The 22,518-nt window shown below is 38.5% G+C and overlaps 4 protein-coding genes across 4 annotated transcripts; 3 read left to right on the top strand and 1 right to left on the bottom strand.

Moving 5' to 3' along the window:
• The first annotated feature begins 409 nt into the window (after nucleotides 1-409).
• LOC130726466 (uncharacterized) lies at nucleotides 410-1,356 on the top strand. The gene is made up of 2 exons (XM_057577729.1): nucleotides 410-1,011; nucleotides 1,106-1,356. Exons 1-2 carry the CDS (start codon nucleotides 844-846, stop codon nucleotides 1,316-1,318), a joined length of 381 nt encoding a protein of 126 aa, XP_057433712.1. The 5' UTR covers nucleotides 410-843; the 3' UTR covers nucleotides 1,319-1,356.
• A 182-nt stretch (nucleotides 1,357-1,538) lies between these two features.
• On the bottom strand, nucleotides 1,539-5,302 carry LOC130721984 (uncharacterized). The gene is made up of 5 exons (XM_057572573.1): nucleotides 4,164-5,302; nucleotides 3,273-4,052; nucleotides 2,513-3,186; nucleotides 2,147-2,435; nucleotides 1,539-2,058 (listed from the first exon to the last, which is right to left on the bottom strand). The coding sequence occupies exons 1-5, from the start codon at nucleotides 5,136-5,138 to the stop codon at nucleotides 1,708-1,710; spliced, it is 3,069 nt and encodes a 1,022-aa protein (XP_057428556.1). The 5' UTR covers nucleotides 5,139-5,302; the 3' UTR covers nucleotides 1,539-1,707.
• Nucleotides 5,303-6,466: 1,164 nt separating this feature from the next.
• Nucleotides 6,467-13,364, top strand: LOC130724089 (phosphatase IMPL1, chloroplastic). Its single transcript, XM_057575260.1, has 10 exons — nucleotides 6,467-6,795; nucleotides 7,534-7,601; nucleotides 7,901-8,034; nucleotides 8,297-8,385; nucleotides 9,310-9,367; nucleotides 9,510-9,562; nucleotides 9,710-9,808; nucleotides 9,887-10,000; nucleotides 11,296-11,397; nucleotides 12,980-13,364. The coding sequence occupies exons 1-10, from the start codon at nucleotides 6,556-6,558 to the stop codon at nucleotides 13,076-13,078; spliced, it is 1,056 nt and encodes a 351-aa protein (XP_057431243.1). The 5' UTR covers nucleotides 6,467-6,555; the 3' UTR covers nucleotides 13,079-13,364.
• A 6,319-nt stretch (nucleotides 13,365-19,683) lies between these two features.
• LOC130723278 (DNA repair protein XRCC3 homolog) lies at nucleotides 19,684-20,665 on the top strand. Its single transcript, XM_057574266.1, has one exon. The coding sequence runs from the start codon at nucleotides 19,759-19,761 to the stop codon at nucleotides 20,593-20,595; it is 837 nt and encodes a 278-aa protein (XP_057430249.1). The 5' UTR covers nucleotides 19,684-19,758; the 3' UTR covers nucleotides 20,596-20,665.
• Nucleotides 20,666-22,518: the final 1,853 nt, after the last annotated feature.

Below are 22,518 nucleotides of genomic sequence, written 5' to 3'. Positions count from 1 at the left end.
CTTTTTTTTTTAACATCCTTCAATACTTTCTGAAGCCTTGTGTTGCAGCAATATATATATAGGGATTAATCCAATACTTATGAGTGAAGAAATCAAACAATGGAAGTTTACATGCAAATCAGCAGGACGTTGGAAGTTTAGAAGAAAAGTTTTCCTTGTCATGCTTACCAAGTTTTCCTCTTGGACATCTATTACATAGCGCTTATTGGCGTTGTGGTTAAATAACTAGTTAATTAATTGCATAAATTGTCTGGGTCTTACTCCAAGAGGACTCGAATTCAGTCCCAAATTATTTTCGAACTTTAAAAAAAAAACGAACGTAAACATATATTCTGCTATAAACACAAGTCATAATAGTCACATTAAGTTATATTTAATCGTGTTTCTCGTGGTTAAAATAAGGCTTAAATGCATTTGGTGCCCCTGATGTTTCATGGGAGTGCAAATGATACCCCTCTTCTAATTTTGTCAACGTTTGTGCCCTCCATGAAACAAAACAGTGTAGCGTTTGCCCTTCTGTCAGTTCAACGTTAGTTTACTAACGGAGGGGCTGACGTGGAATTTTATTTTGCTTTTCCTATTTGCCACGTGGATTTTAATTACTGAATAACAAAAAAAAAAAAAGAGGGGCACGTGCTAGATGGGTTACTGCTAACCCTAAATCCCCAATTTGGGGATAAATCCCCAAATTAGAAACACAGAGGGAAAGGGACCTCAACAAATCGCGAAAGGGAAAGGGAAAGACGAAGAAGAGGAGCGACGAAGAACACGAGCACGAGAGCTCAACAAATCGCGAAAGGGAAAGGGAGAAGGCTAAGGGCTCGAGACGAAGAAGAGGCATACATGGGTGGGGAAAGCCATTTCTCTGGAGGGAGCTCTGTTTCCAGTGGCTACGGTCGAAGGAGGAACGTTGTTTTGTGCAAGTGTGGAGAAGTTGCCCCGGTTGTGACTACTTGGACGAACGAGAACGGAAATATTGGTAGGCGGTTCTATGGATGTGGCAGGTTTAAGGTAATGTTTTGGATTAATTGTTTAAGGTTGATTAATTGTTGTGAATTTGGTTTTGCTTGAACTGAAATTGTTGGGAAAATTTATTTATTCTCAGGAACAGAACAGGAGGCACTGTGATTTCTTCCAGTGGTATGATGAGTTGGAGGGTAACCCGCGTGACAAGAAAATAATTGCAGGCTTGTTGCGTAGAGTAGATGAGATGAAGAAGAACCAAGCAATGTTGATCAAGTGTTGTATGCTGGGATGGTCTGTAGCTGTGTTCCTGTTGATTGTATGTGCAATTCTAATGGTGAAAATGATGAAGTAGAATTAGGGTGAGAGGATGATGTAGTAGAAGTAGGAGAGGTTGTGGGGTTTATTTGTACTGTGCGTGCCTTTAGTGCATATGTATGAAACTTGAAATTGATAAATGAATTTGAGTAATTTGTCCTCAAATTTTTGTTGTTTGAAATGATGTCTGCAAACACAATGTTCTATCTAGGCTATCTACTATTTTCAGTTGTCATATGGAAATTCAAAATGGCTAATATAATCATAGATTCCAAATTCAATGGATAATGTCATACAAAACCAAACATGGATAACATCCCTTGCAAATTACAATAGATAAAGTCATACATTAACCAAAGGCTTAACTAAGTTCATTACATAACCAGAAAACACTAAGACTAAAAACAGCATAATCAAGGCTCATAATCAACTAGTGCTCTCTTGAGTTCCAACTACAACTCTTGGTCTCTTTCTTCTTCTTGTGGTTGCACCAGATGGAGGCAGTGTAGCTGTTATTGTGCTCCCATGACCTGATGAGGGCTGTGAAGCTGGCTGTGAAGCTGGCAGAGAAGATGGTTGGGAAGCTGGTTGGGAAGCTGGCTGTGGAGCAGTTTGGGTTGTAATTGCATCAGGAGCCTTCCTCTTTCTTTTTGCAGCAGGTTTGTACTGAGGTTTCTGAGGCCCTTTTCCAGCCCTTGCAGCAGCAGATGAACTTCTTGTTACAGGAATTGTTCCACTTCCAGAAGCCTGGCCAGGGTGGACCTTCTTTGGATTTTTCTGACAAATTAGAAACAAATCATTCTCAGTCAATAATATGCATAAGCTATAGAGTTCTAGTATAAACTAAAAATTGCTTTAATTTTACCTTGTTGCCCCCCTTTTCTATGTCCCTATCAGCACCAGTTTTACCTCCACATGTCCTCACATTATGCCCCCATTGTCCACATCTGGAGCACTTCACTTTTGTTTGATTTCTTGGAATCTTGTAAGGGTTTCTTGGTTCATCATTTTTCTTGTTCCTTAGTTTCTTTGGCCTCCCAGGTGCCCTCCTTACATATGGTGGTTGAATTGGTGGAAGATTGCTTTTAGTCCACAATTTTGGGCCATTGTTAGGTAAAATGATGTAGGAATATGTTGCTAGAAATGTATCCCTCCTGCAATAAGCAAACACACGGATTAAGTGTAAATAAATGAGAGGACCCCATAAGAGTTTATGATCATGAGTACTTACTTGTAGTAGTTGTGCACAAAGTTTTCAGGGTAGGTGCGATTATACCACATACAAGCAATTGCATGACAGCATGGGATACCTGTCAAGTCCCATTTTCTGCAAGCACAATGGCTGTCTTTGATCTCCACACCATACTTCAAAAATGGACCACTTGAAACCTCAAATTTAGAGTATTCGGTGTCCCCATTCCATTCAGGATGCCAACTTTCTGCTTCTCTCTTGTTATCCTCTAATTTTTGTTGAATCATAGGAGCTATATTCCCTCTATATTTCATCATTAATTGTCTTTGCTTCACAATCCTGGAGGTGATATAGCGCTTCAATCCTTCAACCAGTGAAATGATTGGCTTGTCTCTATGTTCTAGAATGGCCATGTTGAAAGCCTCACACATATTGTTCACTTGTAGGTCACACAGAGAATTAGTGCTGAAATGGGCCCTTGACCATTGCTTGGCAGGTATCTGACAGAGGTCCATCCATGCTTGTTCATTCATCTCCTTCAGCTTCTCCATAGCCCTATCAAATTGTGGAACAGTGCATGCTCTTGCAGCAGCCCACAAAGCACCTTTCATTTCCATTCCTGGGTATTTCTTCCTCCAATTACCATACACATGTTTCACACAAACCCTATGCTCCACATCACCTGCTAATGACTGTAAAGTGGGAACTAGACCCTAAGTGTGAAAACAATCAAGAAATCAGTTCATGTTTAGGACATAAGTGAACAAAAAATTACAAATAAACAAAAATGATAAATCACCTTCTGTTGATCTGAAATAAATGCCCATCTCTGTTGCTTTACCAAGTTCAGGTCTTCAAGCAATAAAGCTACAAACCACTCCCAGGAGTCTCTGGTCTCAGCTTCAACAATGGCAAATGCAATGGGGAACATCTGGTTGTTCCCATCCTTTCCAACAGCTGAAAGGAGCTGCCCTCCATACACACCTTTCAGAAAACAGCCATCCAGTCCAATCAGTGGCCTACAATGATGTGCAAATGCCAGCCTGCAAGCAGCAAAACAAACATACATCCTTTCAAAAACAGGACCATTTGCTCCAAGAGAGCTCTTGATGATGACTGTGCTTTGTGGATTGCTTCTAAGAAGCTCATCAGCATAGCTCCTGAGATTAGTGTATTGGTCCTTTTCTGCCCCATCAATCATCTTCTTTGCAGCTGCCTTAACTCTGGATGCTTGAAACCTATTAAGGACAACACCCCACCTTATCTGCCCCTCAGCTATCACTGACTTGCATTTCAATCCAGGATTATGTCTTATAGTTGGAAGCAACTTCTTAGCAAGGATTTGTGGCCTGGCATGTCTATTCTTTGCTGTCCTATAGCATGTGTGTTCATCTACAAGACTCACAATCTGCCAGAAGTTATTCTGCTTATACTTGGACAACCTGCAGTAGAATGTGCACTCTCCCTCACACTTGACAACCACTCTCTTACTATCACTCTTCTCAATTATCAAATTCTTCCTCCTCTGAAGAGAATATTCTCTGATGGCTGTCTTAAATACTTGAGATGCTTCAAATTTCTGGGAAAACAGTTCATGCAATAAACATGAATGATAAGAACATAAATATCCAGAGCATATTAATGTCTAAACAATTAGCAGATCTGAAAAATAATAACATAAATTAGGTACCTGACCAACTTCAAATTTTACTTCTGTGCCTTCTGGACCCAACTTGAATCTTGGGTACTTCTTCTGTGGTTGGTAATGCTCATCATCTGTGTCTGGTGGAGATTCCAACTCATCAGATGAACCATCTTCATTGTCAAAATCTACTTCATTGACAAATGCATCATCATCTTCCTCTGAGGTACTATCTGGATGCCTCTCATCTCCTTCAACCTCTAAAACTGTCCTCCAGTCCCACCTCTCATCAAAATCACTGTCATCTAGACTCACATCACTCACTGCACTCTCAGATTCAGATTCACTTTGACTCTCACTCACTAAACTCTCAACACCCCCCTCCTGCTCTGTCTTTTTGTCCTTCTTTTTACCCTTCTTCTTTTCCTTCTTTTTACCCTTATTCTTGTCCTTCTTTTTACCCTTCTTCTTTTCCTTCTTTTTACTCTTCTTTTTCTCCCCTTCCTTGTCTCCAGCAACTACCTCCTCTTCCTCAACAATAACTGCATCACCATCTTTATTACCCTCCCCACTGCCCTGTCCTGCATTAAATGCTTCACCCTCCTTATCACTCTCCCCACCAACAACACTTGTATCACCCTGTTTCTCCCTCTCAACACTACACTGTCCCACTTGTATTATGTCAACATCAATGTCTATGCCAGTAGCATGTCCCTCAACAGTAGGCTGCCCTTCACACAAGACTTCACTATCTTTCTCCCCCTCAACAGTAGGCTGTGTAAATTCAAGAAATGGTGGAGGTTCAACAAACTCAGGCTCTTCCTCTACTATATGCTCAACATAGAAGTTGACAACATCATAGCCACTCACATCATTCAGAAAGGCACATACATCTCTATCATCTTTGAAAGGCTTGCAGCCTATCTCAAACCCAAGGCCAGGGTCTTTGTACCACACATTAAAGTTCAAATATCCTAAGCCTCTGACAACCTTGCCTACATCAATTGAATTAATCTCATCCATATCCCAGTTTGGTAGAGTAAGACAAACCCCATTTATATAATCTACCCTCGGTTCACACACAAATTTCCCACCATGCCACACTTTAACTGTTGCAAATTGACTACTAGTGGGCCTGCAGTGAGAACAACATGCAATAGATTAAGAGAAAACACTCTGGCATGTGAAGTATTAAAAACAATAATCTTTCAACATGCAATAGATTAAGACAAAGGACACTGGCATGTGAAGTATCAATCAAACATAAAATAACATGACCAAGTCACTTTCAACATAGATGCACATGTGGGTCTCATGAAAAAGTATTCAAAAATAGACATGAATCTTGAAAAGGGATACCTGAAACGATAATGGTCGGGAATATCCTCCCCAAACCAGGAATCTCGAAAAGGGTCGTATCCCTGCTTTTCACAAGTGGGTTCTTCTTGGACCACATTTTTCCCCTTATCCTTCGTCGGGGTCCCTCCTGTTCTCCTACCTCGACCTCGACTACGTCCACGATTTGGAGACCCACTAGCCATGTGCGACGACAACGTGCTCAAGGATCAAGAAAAGGGGCCAACAACGTGCTCAAGGATTTCCTCAGGGCTAACGCTTGCACCTTGTTCCTCGACCGTTCCTCCCTCTGTGTTTCTAATTTGGGGATTTATCCCCAAATTGGGGATTTAGGGTTAGCAGTAACCCATCTAGCACGTGCCCCTCTTTTTTTTTTTTTGTTATTCAGTAATTAAAATCCACGTGGCAAATAGGAAAAGCAAAATAAAATTCCACGTCAGCCCCTCCGTTAGTAAACTAACGTTGAACTGACAGAAGGGCAAACGCTACACTGTTTTGTTTCATGGAGGGCACAAACGTTGACAAAATTAGAAGAGGGGTATCATTTGCACTCCCATGAAACATCAGGGGCACCAAATGCATTTAAGCCTTAAAATAATAACATTATTAATTAATTAATCTAATAAAATACTTGGATCTTAATTTTTTTTTATAGAAAAATGTTAGTTGTTAGTAAATTAGTCCTTCCTCAGAGTTCGAACCCTGGAGCCTTCACCCTCATCTCACCCAACCCTTATGTCCCTAGCTCTTTACCACATGAGTTATCATTGGGGAACACTTGGTATTGTTAATAGCTGTTACCTGTTGCTATTATTTTTCATTTCATATTTGTATCCCCTATGTATTCAATTTTCCCAGGGCCGGGCAAAGTTGAGGAGAAAACTCAAATGGGTGTGATTCACTCATATTTCCCCTCTCTTTTGTTTTCCTTCGTATCCAAACAAGTACACTCCTTTCATCCAAACAAAATGTAAGAGTTTGGACCGTTTGATATATCCAAGAGAATATGTGGAGGACTTTCCTCCTCCGAGATACTTCACAGTTCCTTGCGAAGAAAGCGGAATCACACCAAATTAACTGAAGCATGACTCTTGTTTTCTCCTCCGCTCGATTTTCTGCTCTACCTCGATCCTTTTCCACAGGACACAAATTCTCCTACTCTTACCCTGAAAATCACAGGAAGTTCCACCAAAATGGGTGGCGTTCGATTACAAACTCACTGGTGTCTGAGAACTTCCCGAAGGTGGGTGCTCGATCGACGGGGCCCATTGCAGCTGGTGACCTCATTCAAGTGGTTACAACTGCTGCTCAGACCGGTGCTCAGGTCAGCTCTTCAATTTCTCGATGAATTTCTTAATTCTTCAATTTGGTTATTGGAATTGCCAAGTCAACCATGTTTTTATTGCATTCTGTCTCAGCCTGGTGGAATGTCCATGTACAATTGTTACTCTCTACATTCTTTAATTGCACTCATGGCATTATTCATTAGCTATGTATTCAGCTTAAGCTGCTGTTGATTTCTAATCATTAATGATGAATCTGCATTTAATTAACTTATATGTCTTCAGTGTAGCAACCATCCTGCTACCTGCCACCCACATCAAGTAGCTTAGTCTAATCACAGGTATACAAATTTAGTGTGTTTCAGCTATAGTTGTTGTTGACATCCCACATTGGCTAGAGATGTTGTCAAAGCAGTGGCAGTGCTTATAATGACTTGAGTAATCCACACTTCATGAGAAATATGGTATTATAACCTATCCTTGATCAGATATTGAGTCACCCATAACTATCCAAAAATCAACCTGGCCCCGCAACTTTCTTAGTGCAATGCTACATGCTCTAGATGTCTAGTACTGAGTGTGATGTGGTGTGTTTAGATCCCACATCAATTAAAGATCATCCAAAGGAGAGCTTATAAAATCTTAGGCAACCCTTATCTCATGAGCTAGGTCAAATTCAAGAATTTCCACTGTCTGTTGGTAATTATAAATTTATAACATTAATAAGGTTTTGCCATTTTATTATCATCATATGGATTACATCTCTTTGTGAATTACAGGTTGTGATGGATGCTGTTAATAAGCCACGGAATATTACATACAAGGGATTAACTGACTTGGTGACTGAGTAAGGTCTCATTGAAACTTTAGTAAATGTTTTTTGTCTTTGATGTTCAAACTTCAAATCAATTTATCTGCATGGACTACCAGCCTCTCCTCTGTAATGTAAATAATCTGGACAATCTGAGTTTCCCAGTATTTTTTTAAGCTCTATTATATGCTGGGGATATTATGCCTTTGATTTGTATTAATCTTTGAGCTTTTAGTTTCTTGTGTATCTTGAACTTATTGTACTTTTATTTTCATTTTTTGTTTGTTTCTCTGACAGAATAAGAGTCAGCTCTAACTTTTGTAAATCATTTACAGGACAGATAAAATGAGTGAATCTGCCATATTAGAAGTGGTGAAAAAGAATTTTAAAGATCATCTTATTCTTGGGGAAGAAGGAGGAATTATAGGAGACGCTGCGTCTGATTATCTCTGGTGCATTGATCCTTTAGGTCTTGGATTTCAGTCAATTTCCTTTTCTCCCAATATTCTTAAGGAATAATCCAATTTTTCTTAGTTTTTTAGCAAACAAGTTTACTTAGATTTCAGAAACTAGAATCTGGCATTCAAATATATTTTTAAAATTAAAGCACAGATCCCATTCAATTTTTGCAGATTCATTTAAAGAAAAGACATGTCTTACCGGATACTCCTGGTCCATTTCTTGTTGCATTATTTGGATGATTTACTTACAAATCTCGTTTATAATTTTAGATGGGACTACAAACTTCGCACATGGCTATCCAAGCTTTGCTGTTTCTGTTGGTGTTCTATATCGAGGGAATCCTGCTGCTGCTAGTGTGGTAATTTGACCATATCTTCTATTTCATATTATTTGCATAGTTGTTCATTTGGTAAATGTTGAGAAAGAGGAAAACGAAAGACCATATGAGTGAATTTATGTGTCTCAATTAAACAAAGGAGGATAATATATACACTAAGATTTATAAATACAGATTAACAATTATCCTTATTAGCATAATCACAATTGTATACAACATATAATCTGTGCATAATGATTATGTTTACATTATTTCTAACACTGCCTCTCAACCTTTCAACCTTGAGTGTATTAATCATATATATCAAGGAGCTTATTACATATATAACTTATTTGAGGACCTCTCTATGACATCATTGGAATTGATGAAGAAGATTGAGATGTATCTGGATAAGACCTAATTACAGGACAATTTATCTTACTTTGTTTGGTTCACTCATAGTCATAGAACATTGGACTTGAGGTGATATGCAAAGTAACTTATTTATCACAAATATGTGTGAACTGTTGGAGCAAAATATGTTCACAGTTGATGGATTAGCACAATGTTGTTGAGGTTTGGATCCTAGGCCATGGTCTTTGGAAGCATCTCTCTAAGAAAGCAGATGATATTGATGCAGTTGAGAGAGAAGAATGGAAAAGGACCATTTACCATTCATTATATGTGACTATTGTCGCAGTCTATTGGATATTCAAAGAGATTAGGGATCATGTTTGCTTTGAAGTTATGTATCAAAACATTCGTGTGTCTTCATCCAATAGCTGATTTGTTTTTAGATAATTGATTTATAACATGGCATCAAAGCCTCTATGACCAAAGGGGGTAAAGTTAGATCCATGACGCTCCCCGTTCTTCGAATTAAAGTAAATCATATTGGAACAAGAAATACCAATGAGTCAATGACGCAAGAAAGGATATGTTAATATGAACTTTTACTTATTTCAGGTTGAGTTTGTTGGAGGTCCCATGTGCTGGAATACCCGCATTTTCTCTGCAACTGCTGGTGAGATCAATTTTTATTCTAACTTCCATCAAATCGTCAAAGAAAATAAAAATGATTTAGTAAATCTGTTTTCTCTTAGTGTAATTAAATTTATTAGTAACTTTACAATTCATTCTCTAATCTTAGATCTCTCACCCTCCAGGTGGTGGAGCATTCTGCAACGGCCAAAGGATCCAAGTGAGTGCAACTAATCAGGTGAGTATCGACTAAATCATATCTTAGAATACAGAAAATGAACAAAAATCTGGGATCATCATGATTTCAGTTTTTTTAAGGAATTCCGTATACTGTTTATTTGGTGCTTCATGATTGTTATACGTTTTAAGTATCTTTCTGTTTTAGGTGGAACGATCTCTTCTAGTGACGGGTTTTGGGTATGATCATGATGAGGCATGGGCTACTAACATAGACTTATTCAAAGAATTTACTGATGTCAGCAGGGTATTCATCTAAAATCTATTAAAAATTTACATAATTTCTGTACCTTCCGCTAATAATTTTCTTGATTTTGATGTTTAGGGTGTAAGACGGCTTGGTGCAGCTGCTGTAGACATGTGTCATGTAGCTTTGGGAATTGTAGAAGCTTACTGGGAATATCGTCTAAAGCCATGGGATATGGCTGCTGGTGTTTTGGTAGGTTTTACGAGTTCTACATCATTGCATCTTATGTAGCTCCCTTAATCTCTATCTTAGGATAAATAGGAGTGCCCTCCTTAGACTAGGTTTAGGAATTGAATCATTGAGTTGCAAGGAAATTTGCCCTTCTGGAGAAGGTTAAGCTTCTTGGTTCTTTTATTAGTTTCAGTTTTTAATATAAAAAAATACCAAAAATATTCCCTTTTGCTGTTAGGATTTTACCAATCCTAACACTGTCCCACATTTCCCCCTCTATATTTCTGCTCCCTGATTCTGGTATCATATGATATTCCCACCTCCTCTCAACATGTGACAGTTGTTATCTCTCTCTCCCACAAACTCTCCCTTTGGCACAATAATCTCTGGGGTCTTTTCCCTTTTCTTCAAACTCCTCTCTTACCCATCGCTTCAAACACACGCAGCTAAATATTTCCTTTGAGTCCACTCCCTTGGAAATGCAGCAAATTTACCTAATTTTTATGCACACCTAAAATGCAACTCTGTTGGAGAAACCATCGGCAGAGCACTAGAGAAAAGCCATATGTACAATATTATCCTGTAGTAAATGGAAAGGCAATGGGACTGCCTGTTCAAAATATCTAGTTTTATTGGTCCAATTTATAACCATGGTCAAACCAAACCATAGAAGTGGTTTGGTTCTTAAAACCAAACCATACAATCGGTTTTGAAATGCATGTGATTTGATTTTTAATATAACCAAACCACAAACACCCCTAAATGGGACTCTATTGAAAAGGCAAGTATTCCACTCCATCCAAAGGACTGCTTAAACTGCAGATCATCACAAAAGTTTAGACTCCTTTGGTGTAGCTTCTGTACCTAATCATCAGAAACAGTTACAAAGTATAAACACACTTAACCTAACCAAAATCACTAAGAAATTGTCATATGAAAGTAGCTTGCCACTATCATGTATATGACTTTCCAGTGAGAAGATATTGATTCAAGAGGAAGTTGTTTCATGCGAAATTTTAGCATTTTTCCAAGGACCAACGCCTTCTAGAAGCTTGAGGATTTTGTGAAGACTTGGGGACTTCTTTTATGTATCCGTAATTACCCCTCATGCAAGAGTAGGCATAGATAATGCACACGTTGAAATTCGACTTAATTATGAAGAATGGAGGCAACAAGGACAAGACGTAGCTCTTTTAAAATCTAATATTATTAGATGATGACTTAGGAGTTGTATGGTATCTATGATGATCTTCGATATTCATTGGGCCATTTTCTTGTGAAAATATTGTTTACGAGTTTTGTTCATTCATATGTAGATGGTGGAGGAAGCAGGAGGCACAGTTTCTCGGATGGATGGAGGAAATTTTTGTGTTTTTGATAGATCTGTATTGGTTTCAAATGGTCTGCTCCATGCAAAGGTTAGTCATTTTGTATTTTGCTCTGGATAGATGTTTAGGTTGCGCCTTTCAGTTAAAGCTGCACCAGTGATTCTTTTTACCTGCTTAACAAGTTCAATTACCTTTTTGAAATATTTGCAAGCAACTGCTTTATCATTTCTTATTTTATTAGTGTTCATCCCTACAATTTTTTCCCCTAGGTTGCATCATTAACTCCTCAGTCATGCAATCTCATCGGCTGTTTGTTAATTTTCATCTAGCTTGTTAAATATCTTGTATTAGTTGTAATTAGGTAATGTAATAATTGTAAATAGGGAAACAGTGATATTGTTTTATTGTACGTTTTTATATTACTATTGAATTGAAGTAGTTAACTATGGGGTTAGCATTATCCTTTTTGTGGTGGTGAATCTTGTATGTGTTCCTAAGAAAAGGAATTTGTCCATGCAGATTCAATCATAATGTCATATGATGTAGCTCAGTTTCTCCTTATTCAACAGAGCTAGAACAAGCTTCTGCATAGAATAGAGATGCCTCAAACTGCCATAAGTTATCCATGATTTATAAAATGTTGTCTTAATACCACGACGTTCATTGCAGCAAAAGCTTGCTCATAATTCAGCCCAACCTACAGCATCCCACGTGCAACCTGGTTCTTTGTCCAAAAAAGAACACATCTAAGCCATAGCAAGTTTTTGGGATTACAACCTGAAGCTTCCTCATGAACAACTTAAATTTTTGGGATGGCTGGTTCTTGACAAAAATGCTAGTTTTGCACAGGATTTTTTATAAGGCACCATAGCAAGTTTCCCAAACTTAAATTTATACCTCTTAAGTATGATGTACCTCGCCAATGTGGAATATTTCAATATACCCAGGAATCCTAAATTTTCAAAGAATCAAATGCTCCCTAGATTGAATATCTCGTGAAGATTAGTGTCACCGGTTATCTCATCTGAGGTTCCTGCATCAGCTCTTAAAAGCTTAAGATCCTAGTAATTACCGATCATGCCAAATTGCCAACTAGTGGAACTATGGCACTTGTGCAGGGTGGGCTGGAGGTCCTTCACTCCCAGACAGCCTCTTTGTCTCTGATTTGCTCCTCTTTTCACACTGGCACCACAGCTTCTTCCTCAGTTTTGGATGCATTTTTTTAATGTATTTCATATTTGTTTCAGATGGCTGCCTTTGTTAGACAAAGCTCCAGCCTTTGTTCAAGAAGCTCTTTACCCCTTTTTTGGAGTTTCACATTGCTACCAGCTCTGTTTCTTATGGTTATCTGAGTCTTAATGATGTGTCCTAAGTTGAGTGAACGAATCCAAAGTTGTTAGTACCCTTTGTCTTCGGTGTGGTCGTGGCTAGTGTATGTCTATTTGAGTTAGCTGCTCTGCATTGCTCTGTCCAGGACTCATAGTTATGCTCGAGACTGCTGTGTCACATCATATGCTAGTTTAAGTTCCATATTGTTCATCTTTATTAGTTATATGTTGGGATTTATTTACTGATATCTACGACTACGAGTACGTGTTCAAGATGAGTGAACATGATAGATTTTGGTTGGTCGTTTACTGAAAATGCTTTTTTTATTTGGGGTACTTCACAGCTTCTGGAAAGAATTGGACCTGCAACGGAGAAATTAAAAGGCAAGGGAATTGATTTCTCATTGTGGTATAAACCTGAGGACTACAGGGCAGACGTTTAAGGAGACATTTAAGGCGCCAGGAATTGCTTTTGCTGTGGACTCTGCTATAGACTAACAGCAAGCGGATGGTATTGTTCATTTTTTTTTGTAATCCGTACAAATCTTACAATCAAGTGTTATAGATTGCATTTGTAAAAACTATTCTTGATTACATTAGTTTGGATATGGCTCATCTTAAGTGAGATTATCCCTAAGTGACGAGAAAAGTTATATGATCTACCATTGATTTAGTTTGAAGTACATCATAATATCAACCCTTTAAAATTCAATGGTGGATACATCCTTACGTTTCTCATATTGTAGATAACTGAGTTTTTCTCCCATTAGTTTGAACTTTGAAGTTAACTGAGTTTTTTTCCCATTATTCTATACTCTTGGTTCAACATTGAAATGTTTCCAATTATGGTCCAGTTTGGATTAGCTTCTTTATAAGCATTGGATTGGTGGAATATAATAGAGCGAAACGGAATGAAACCTAATGGAATGGGAGGGAAGGGGTGAAATGGAATAAAAATACATTTTTAAGGTGGAATAAATTAACCACTTCATTACAATCAAAAAATAAAATTAACCACTTCATTATTTAGATAGTGGACAAAATGGAATAAGTTATATTTTGTATCCGTCTAAAATCGATCCTTAGACTTCCCATAGCCAACTCATATGTTTCAAGCTCTTAACACTTGAACTATTATACGGGGATAAATAATAAGTTATGCTTACTATAAAAATATTAATTGTGGTTTTTTTTATTGAAAATGAATTATGGTGTTGAAAAGACAGTTTTTTACTTTTTTATCAATATCTCTTCAAAAATAAAAATTACGGTATTCAAAGGTATTCAAGTGCTTTTTTGATTTCTGTTTTTAAAAACAGTTTTCTGTTTTGTAAAATAAAAAAACAAAAAAACATGTTTGATAAAACTGTTTTTTAAAATTAATTTAAAAACTGTTTTCTATTTTTCTGTTTTAAAAACAAAAAATCCAGAACAGAAAAAAGTTTTTTTTTTATTTTCTCATTTCTGTTTTGGAAGAGAGAAAACACGGAGAACAACCTGTTTTGTGTGGTGCCCACTAGGGTGGGCTAATTTTATTTTGGTCCACCGGTGGACCAGAGGGCAATTTTGGTTTTTTCCCTGTCTTTTCCGTTTTCTTCTTCCTCCCCTTCCCAACCAGCCACCATGTAAGACCCAAGATTTTAGAATTAAATAGATAAATAATTTCCAGCTCACAGCATAGGATTCTGTGTAAGCGTGAGAGGAACTTGACTTTCGTTTAATGTTTGGATTTATATTATGAAGAAGAAAGTTCAGGAAAAGACTAAGAATAGTACTATAGTCGATATAGTTATAGCACGAGAAGTAATCATTTCCGCCTTAGGGCGAAAACGTTAGTAAACAACTAATTTTCACTTAAAGTCACGATGGAAACTAATTCCAAAAATCTTCAGAGAAATGTTAGAACTTCTCTTAATCCTTCCAGGATAAGCGTTTCGATACGAAACCCTGGAATGTACGAACGTCCGATTCTAATTCTCGGAGGTTTGCCGAAACTAAATCACAGATAGTTCAAGAAACCTAAAATCAACCGACGATGAAGACTTTTCTATTCGGAGCTTCAAATGAAGATTCCACACGCGTACACCTATTTCTCTTGATGTTTCCAATCTTTCTTCAGAACGAAGTTTTCTCATCCGACATCAACGGCAAAAAGCAACTTTTCGGGTAAAATCGATTTACACCTACTTTGGATCGTTTGATTTAATTCCAAGAAACCTCTTTTGAGTTTTGGAATTCTGTCGCCAAAACCTACCTTAGAATTCACAGAGGAATGCGCAGGAAAAATCGGAAACGCGAAATTTTCATTTTTTCGCATTTTCCAAAACCTATAAATAGCAAGAAAATGAAAAAAATCAAAAAAAAATCACAAAACACACACACAAACCCGCGAGCAAGGAGGAGGAGAGGAGGAGAAGTGATTTTCGCCGTTTCTTACCTGATCGTTCCACAGTTCGTTGCTACGCGTAGGCCTCGAGGTACTGATGCTTTTCCTTACCTCTGATCGTAAATTCTGTCGCTTTTCTCTATATCTTTTTGTGCCCAAAGTTTTGAGCTTTTTGTAAAACTGTCCGAATAACTCGATTTCTCTGTCTAAACTTATTCCCTGCGTGCCCCTGAGCATGTTTAGCGGATTACATTTCGCCGAATCTCGCCGAAATGCCGCCGGAATTCATTTCTGTAGGAAATACCCATTTTCGGCTAAAGTTCCGTCCTTTGGGCTTAAAACTCTCGACTGAGCTTAGCGTCAGTAGGATTAGTCGTCATAATCGTCGTTGGTGTCGACCCCATCAAATTTGTTTTTCGAAATTCTGATTTTGAGTTTCCGAGCTAAAAATATTGACCAAAATACCCCTGCGATAGTTTTTGACCCGATAATTTTTCTGAGATTTTCCCTGACCTAGATATCGCCTAAGAATACCTAGGAATTGATTTAGATCGAAGAAAAAGTTCGGAAACCCTATTTTCCATAGTGGCTGAAACCTATCTGTTAGGGTACCGTGTCCAAAAATAAATTTTGGGTCTCAATGACCTGAGCCATTACGTAGCTCTTTCGATTGTCAAAATTTTGGCGCTGGTTTCGTGTCATTCCGAGTTCTGTAGCTCGAGTTATGCTCGTTTTAGCGAACGAAGTCTCCGTTGTCAATTTGTGCCTAAATAGGAACTCTGAAGCTTAAGAGGCTTTCTTTACGATTTTGATTAGTATTAGTAGATCGTCTGAAGCTCTGTCCCGTCTTGTGAGACACTATTGATCGATCCATTTTGGTAGCAGCATATAGTTGCATTATAGGGAACTAACACCTGACCCTATGTTGTTGGATTTTAGTTATTGGTTTGTTGTTATTTGATTTGATGTTATATTGTTGAGGTTGTGATATCTGATTTGATGTGATATTGTTTATATATGATTTGATTATATGTTGTTAATTATGTTTATGTCTGATTTAATTCCATGTTGCTAACTTCTATTGATATTTATCTTGGATTATATTGTTAGCTTATCTAATTGTGGTATGAATTGAGTTGTTAGTTTATTTATTATGACATGCAACTAATTCTGATTAGCATGCTTTCTCTTTCATATGTGGTAGTTGTATGGAGTTAACCCTTTCGGTTTGTTATTTGTTGTTTGGGCGCTTAACGCTATTGGGCGATGAAGAGCCTTCTGGCGATGCTTAGCCATGCTGAGATGGAGGAGGGATAGTAACCGGCGGAGCAAGGATGGAAGAAGCTGTATAGTTTCCTCTTAGTGGTTTATGCTTCGAGTCCTTTTCATTATCTGAAAACTATGTTACTAAAACCCTGTTTTCGCCACTGTTTAAGTGTGCGTACTTATTTTGGAAACCTGCTTACGATATTGTATGACACTATTATTATATGTCGGGAACGGGTTGTTGAATAAAGTCTATGTTATGTATTCAATTATGTTCAGTTGTTTCGAAAAGGAAAAAAATATATCGTGTTTTCTTAGGATTACGAAATAGTCCTTAGATTTTGTTAGGTAACTAATGTGACTCCTCAGTTGAGAAACCGGGGTGTTACACACCAGTCCACCATCAAGGCCACTATCTCTTGTGTCCACTTCTTCCTAAACAAACCACTCACCCAGTGCTCCATCTCTTCTTCACATCTGAATGAGAGGGACATATAGATACAATATGTGCCTTGAAAGGATTAAATACTTTTCCCAAATAAAGCCACAACAATTTCCCCCAATATAAGCTCACGCATCCAAGGAATACCAGATGAACATTTCAACGAAATTAACCCAACCTGGTATGCAAAGGCACACCCTCAATGCACTTTCCTTGAACTAGCAAAGGCAATACCCAGGAGCAAAACAACCAGAAAAAAAAACAGTGGCAAACTAACCCATACATCTCTAACCAGAAATAGAACTAGAACAGAGATGTTTTAGACTTTGTCCCTTCCACTCCTTCTCCCTCCCACTCTCTCCCTGCTTCCCAGCCTCACAAACCAATCTGAATCTTCACCTTCCTCCCATTTTTTTGTTGAAGTTGCAAGAAAGCCTCCATCTTTCTTGCCCCTATCATCATAATGACTGAATAAGAAGCATCAGAACACAAAAATTGAAAACAGATGAAAAATGTTAGATTTTTAGAAGGGGGAAAACACCAAACCCAGCAAGATCAACACCAATCCCAACCCTTCTCCCTCCACTCTCTTCCCAACAACCAAGGTTGGTTTTTCGATCGATGGCAAGATATGCTTCGGAGGCAGCAAGCTCCGCTTCAATCTGCTTCGATTTATGGAAACCCAACCCAGCAATTTCACCGCTGCAAGGATTTCAAAGGCTCTTGGCAGTATCAACCCAGTGGTGCTACAGTTCTGTTGAACTTGGAGGGGGTCGATTTACAATTTTACCCTTCTATTGTTGATTCAATCTTAACCGTTCGTTTGAAGAATATTCTAGGAATCTTAGATCTAACGGTATTAAGTCAATGGTGCACCGGTGGACCAAAATAATAAAGGTCCACCCTAGTGGGCACCGTTTTGTGTTCTCTCATTAATGGCACAAATGTAATTATTAGCAACTAGAAAAATAAGGGTTTCAAAGTTGAACGTCTCTTCGGTGTTGGCTTCGGTGGGTCAGTTAAAAACTGAACCACCGTGGTGCAGTTTATTCTCAATCGTTAGATTTAATGGTTAAATATTATGTGATCTAGATTTAATTTTAAAAACAAGTGCAATAACCAATATATCCTTGACCCACTCTCTCCTTTCACCATAGCCTCCGGCGACCCCTCCACAGGTTGCTTTGATCGAAGAAACAGTGGAAATTTGGCTCCTCTGTCCCTCCGTTTCCAGCGGAGATCTTGTATACGAAAACGCCTTTAGCGTTTCCAGAAAATGAAAATTAATCCAAAACCTAGGAATGAAAGAAAGGAAATGAAAGATGAGTTCATGTAGCAATAGCAATACATGAAGGGTGTCATGGATTGTGGTGAAACCCAGCAAAAGAATACAATAAACCCAGAAAGTGAAAGAAAAAACCCAGAAATTCAATAAGAGATCTCGGCAATGGGGAGGAGTTCGTGGTGAAGGAGGTGAGGGAGGACGGGTTGTGGGTAAGGTGAGGAGATCGGGACGGGGAGGCAGCTCACCATGAAGGAGTTGGAAATTACAGTGGAGCAGTCCGTGGAGGGGTCGGAAGTTTCCGGCACGGCGGTGGCGCGGCGGCTCCTGGTTAGTAGCTTTGTTCCTTTTCAACTCCGTTCCTTCTGATTATGGATTGTGGGTGGGTTTTGTAGTGGTTTTGAGAAGGGACATTGTGGTTGAAGGCTGGGATATGGGGTTTCTGGTGGTCATGATGTTTCTGAGTAAGGGTTTTGGTCAGTAGAGGATTCTTTATTTGGACAATATTAAAGTGAAGAAGAAATGAGGGGTTGGTTGAAGAGTAAGGAGAGGAGGAGCAAGAATGATTGAGAAGGGAGGAGGAAAGGTGGGTGTGGTTCTCTGCTACAGATTGGGAAAGGAGGGACAAGGATGGAAAAAATGAAGAACTAATGGTATTTTTGTCATTTCAATGAAATTATTGGAGTGCATCATGGTAGTTCACTTCTAAAGTGACTCACGGAAGACACCATCCGTTTCTTCTTTCTTCTCATCTCCTCTAGTTCTTTGATTTTTCTCCCTGTTTATATGGAACGTGAAGCTTCCCCATCGAACCAAAAGTCTCCATCACCCACCATAATTTCCGTCTTTGTTTTCAACACATCACACCCTTCCCCCCCAAGTTTCAGATCTGAAATACAAAGCCTGCATATTTCATCATTCCATTCCAGTTACTGTTCACAATGCCATCTGGGCTAATTTTGATCTAAGTTAATTTGTAGTGTTTTTTTAATTTGTTCAGTTTCATTAGACAAGGAAAAATGAGAAAGGGTAAGGTGACAATTTTTAATTCCTATTAGTCATCCAGCAAATAACTCGTGAACATGAACCCTCAATTCTAAAATGATCTGAACTCAATTGACTATGAAATATGAATACATGGATGGGTGCCTTTTCTTGATGCTTAAATTCCTATAAATGGGTTGAAGTTTGAAGGTAGGTAGCTCATCTAGCATACAAGTACTGCAAGCTTAGGACTAAAATTGTCATCTAATGGTCGGGCATGAATCTTCAGATGCAGATGAATGTGATTCCAATGTATTGTTCTGTATACATTTTATGCTCTCTATTAATTCCATTTGACTTATAAAAAAATAAGATAAATATATGAAGAAAATTTTCAAAAATCTTATGATGAAAATTAATTAAATTCATATCAATAATTTAGCACACAAACAAACGAGTTTTCTATTTTTTAGTTTCTAAAACATGTTTTTGGAAGAAATTTATCAAACAAGTTTTTTTATTTTTTTATTTCTAAAACTGTTTTTAAAATCATATTACCAAACAAATTTTTTTCTTTTATTTTTTTGAAAAGTAGTTCTTAAAAACTCTTTTAGAAAACAGTTTTGAAAACAAAAACATTGAAAACACAATCAATCACTTTTTAATTTCATACAATAAATGAAATAAAAATGGAAAAGGAGCAAAAAGTAAGAATAGGGTTCATTTCAATCGTCAAGGGATTCAAATCCAAGTATGAATCGCGATGAGAGCAGAGAATCTGTTGCAGCAGCGAACGGAGAAGTGCACCCTGGGGTGTCCCGTACTGGATCGCTTCCTCCGCGGCGGCGTACCCTGCAACTCCGTCACTGAACTCGTCGGCGAGAGCGGTTCCGGCAAGACCCAACTCTGCCTCCAACTCGCCCTCTCCGCTCAGTCCACCCTCTACATCTACACCGAGTTCCCTTTCCCCATCCGCCGCCTCCACCAGCTCTCCCAACGCGCCGCCGTCGATGATCCCCGTTCTCCCTCCTTCGACCCCTGCGACAGCGTCTTCCTCCGAAGCGTCAGCTCCGCCAACGAACTCCTCCGCATCTTCCCCCAAATCGAGGACTTCCTTTCCTTCCGGCGGACCCGGTTGCCGGTGAGTGTCATCGTGGTGGACTCAATTGCCGCCCTCTTCCGCTCCGAATTCGACAACAACGCCGTGGACCTCCGGCGAAGGTCGTCGCTGTTCTTCAAAATCTCCGGGGAGTTGAAATCTTTGGCGAAGAGGTTTGGGTTGGCGGTGGTGGTGACGAATCAGGTGGTTGATTTGATCGGTGATGAGATGATGATGATGAACAGTAACAACGAGATGTGTACGTCGGGGAGAAGGGTTTGCCCGGCGCTTGGTCTGGCGTGGGCGAACTGCGTGAACTCGAGGGTGTTCTTGTCGAAGGAGGTTGACGACGGCGGCGACGGTGGAGTCACCAGGACGAGGAAGCTCAGTGTTGTGTTTGCTCCTCACTTGCCTCAATCCAGTTGCCAGTTTGTCATCACCGGAGATGGCGTTTTTGGTGTAGATCATCAAACCCTACAAGGAAGGGGAGCCAATGTGTAAATTATCTATAATTATTGTTATTATTACTGATATTTCTTTGTTATTATAATTTATTTATTGTTCAAGTTTTGATATGAAAAGTTGAAATCATTGGAAAGTATATAGAAGCAATCTTATTCCATGATAGAGTTTGGAAAATGATGGGCAAACACTTTTGGGAAGTAGACAACACACCTAGAGTCTACAGGTAGAGTGATATAAGAGAAAAAAGATAAAGTGATAAATATAACGGTAAAATATGATTTTTTATCAATGAATTTTGAGCGAGTTTTGGTTTTGGTCCCAAACGAGTTCAGGTGAGTTAGAGTCAGAAACGATTTTGTCAGGTGAAAATCACCCAACCACCAAGTCTGCCACAGACCGACCAATTGTCACAGGTTGTTCGGATTCAGTTTTGACAGTTCACGATTTTGACAGGTAGGTTTGTGGAGGTTCAACATTTAGAAAAAAACAAAAAAAATGAAGATGATGATGGACACAAGAAATTGATTTTTCAGTAACATACAAATAAATTATAACATAGATTAAATTCTAATTGGTCTTAATTAACCCATTACATAAGATAATTTAAAATAATAAAAAAGGAAGAAACCCTTATGCAAGTGCAACAAATCTCCTACATCTTCAGCTTCAAATCTTGACATGCAACATTCACATCTTAGAAAGATCAAAAGAAAATATGTCATACAAATGGAAGAGAAATTCGGGGAAAATATGTCACATCGTCATTTGTAGGAGCTTACACTTCATTGAGCTAGAGAGCTGCATCTTCGTCCACGACCTCATTGTTGTTGCTACTCCGCTGTTTACAGAGACTTGCTCTCCATTGAGCTCAAGATCTGCATCCTCATTCACGACCCCATTATGGTTTCTAAATGTTGTGTTATTGTTAGCCGGGGCTTGCTCTCCATCGAGCTTGAGACATGTTTCCTCGTTCGCAAACCCACGCTATCGTTGGTCATTGCCATAGTTCCATTTTTCCTTTTGTTTAGATATTGTAGTCTTTTACAATATGTATTGCCCTTTTAGAATACCTCAAGGGGCAAGTCATTGAGTGCATTTCACCCTTCAAAATAATTCGCTTATGACAAAGATTTTAAGACTAGCTTTTTATGATTTCAACTCGTCTAGGAATAATAGACCTTGAAACGTCCTCTAGATAGCTTTTCTGCATTCCATCCATATTCAGACAATCACATTTGCATGACGGTTGCTGATAGGTAGTTCGTGGAGTCTTCCAATTTATTAACAATTTAAGAAGTATAGTTAAAGACTTTCAACATAATATATAAACTTAGCAATCTGATTCAATTACTATCATAATCTTAAGGCATCTATCTCTGATTCCCTCTTCTTTTTTAGTTATTATCTTTTTTTTATCGCATGCTAAAAGCACACTTTTCAAACAAATCCTTAATCGCCTAAACAACAAATCATATCTTGAAAATTAAGCATTCATATATTAGTCTTTTGGGCTCGATAAGTGAGACTTAATTCATATATTACTTTTATGATAAAGTGCACTTGTTACCACCACACGACACTCATCACCAACATCACCAGGTAAGATCTTGTACCATAGTCATCACCTACACCAAGTCCACGTACTACCATTAGGTAACAACCACCACCACTACCACCGTCGCAACTCAGTATCCTATATTGCAATTGCAACCTCGTACACGGTATCCTATACCACAACAACCTAACATCCTCCACAAGCACAAACATCACTATTGACATGCTCTATCATGACTAGAATTATTCACCATTACACATCTATATTTTTTTTCATCTCATTTCCACATGTTTCCCCTCATATCTCTCTTACATTTATATTACATTATCATTATATCACTCATTTCTCTCTCATTTTTTCCTTACCTTACAAGGTGAAAGTGAATTTAAGTTGTCAACCAAAAC

This window comes from Lotus japonicus, chromosome 6 (genome assembly GCF_012489685.1).
Source record: "Lotus japonicus ecotype B-129 chromosome 6, LjGifu_v1.2".
Lineage (NCBI taxonomy): Eukaryota > Viridiplantae > Streptophyta > Magnoliopsida > Fabales > Fabaceae > Lotus > Lotus japonicus.
The sequence above is the reverse complement of the archived record's forward strand: the minus strand, read 5'-3'. Positions and strand labels throughout refer to the sequence as shown.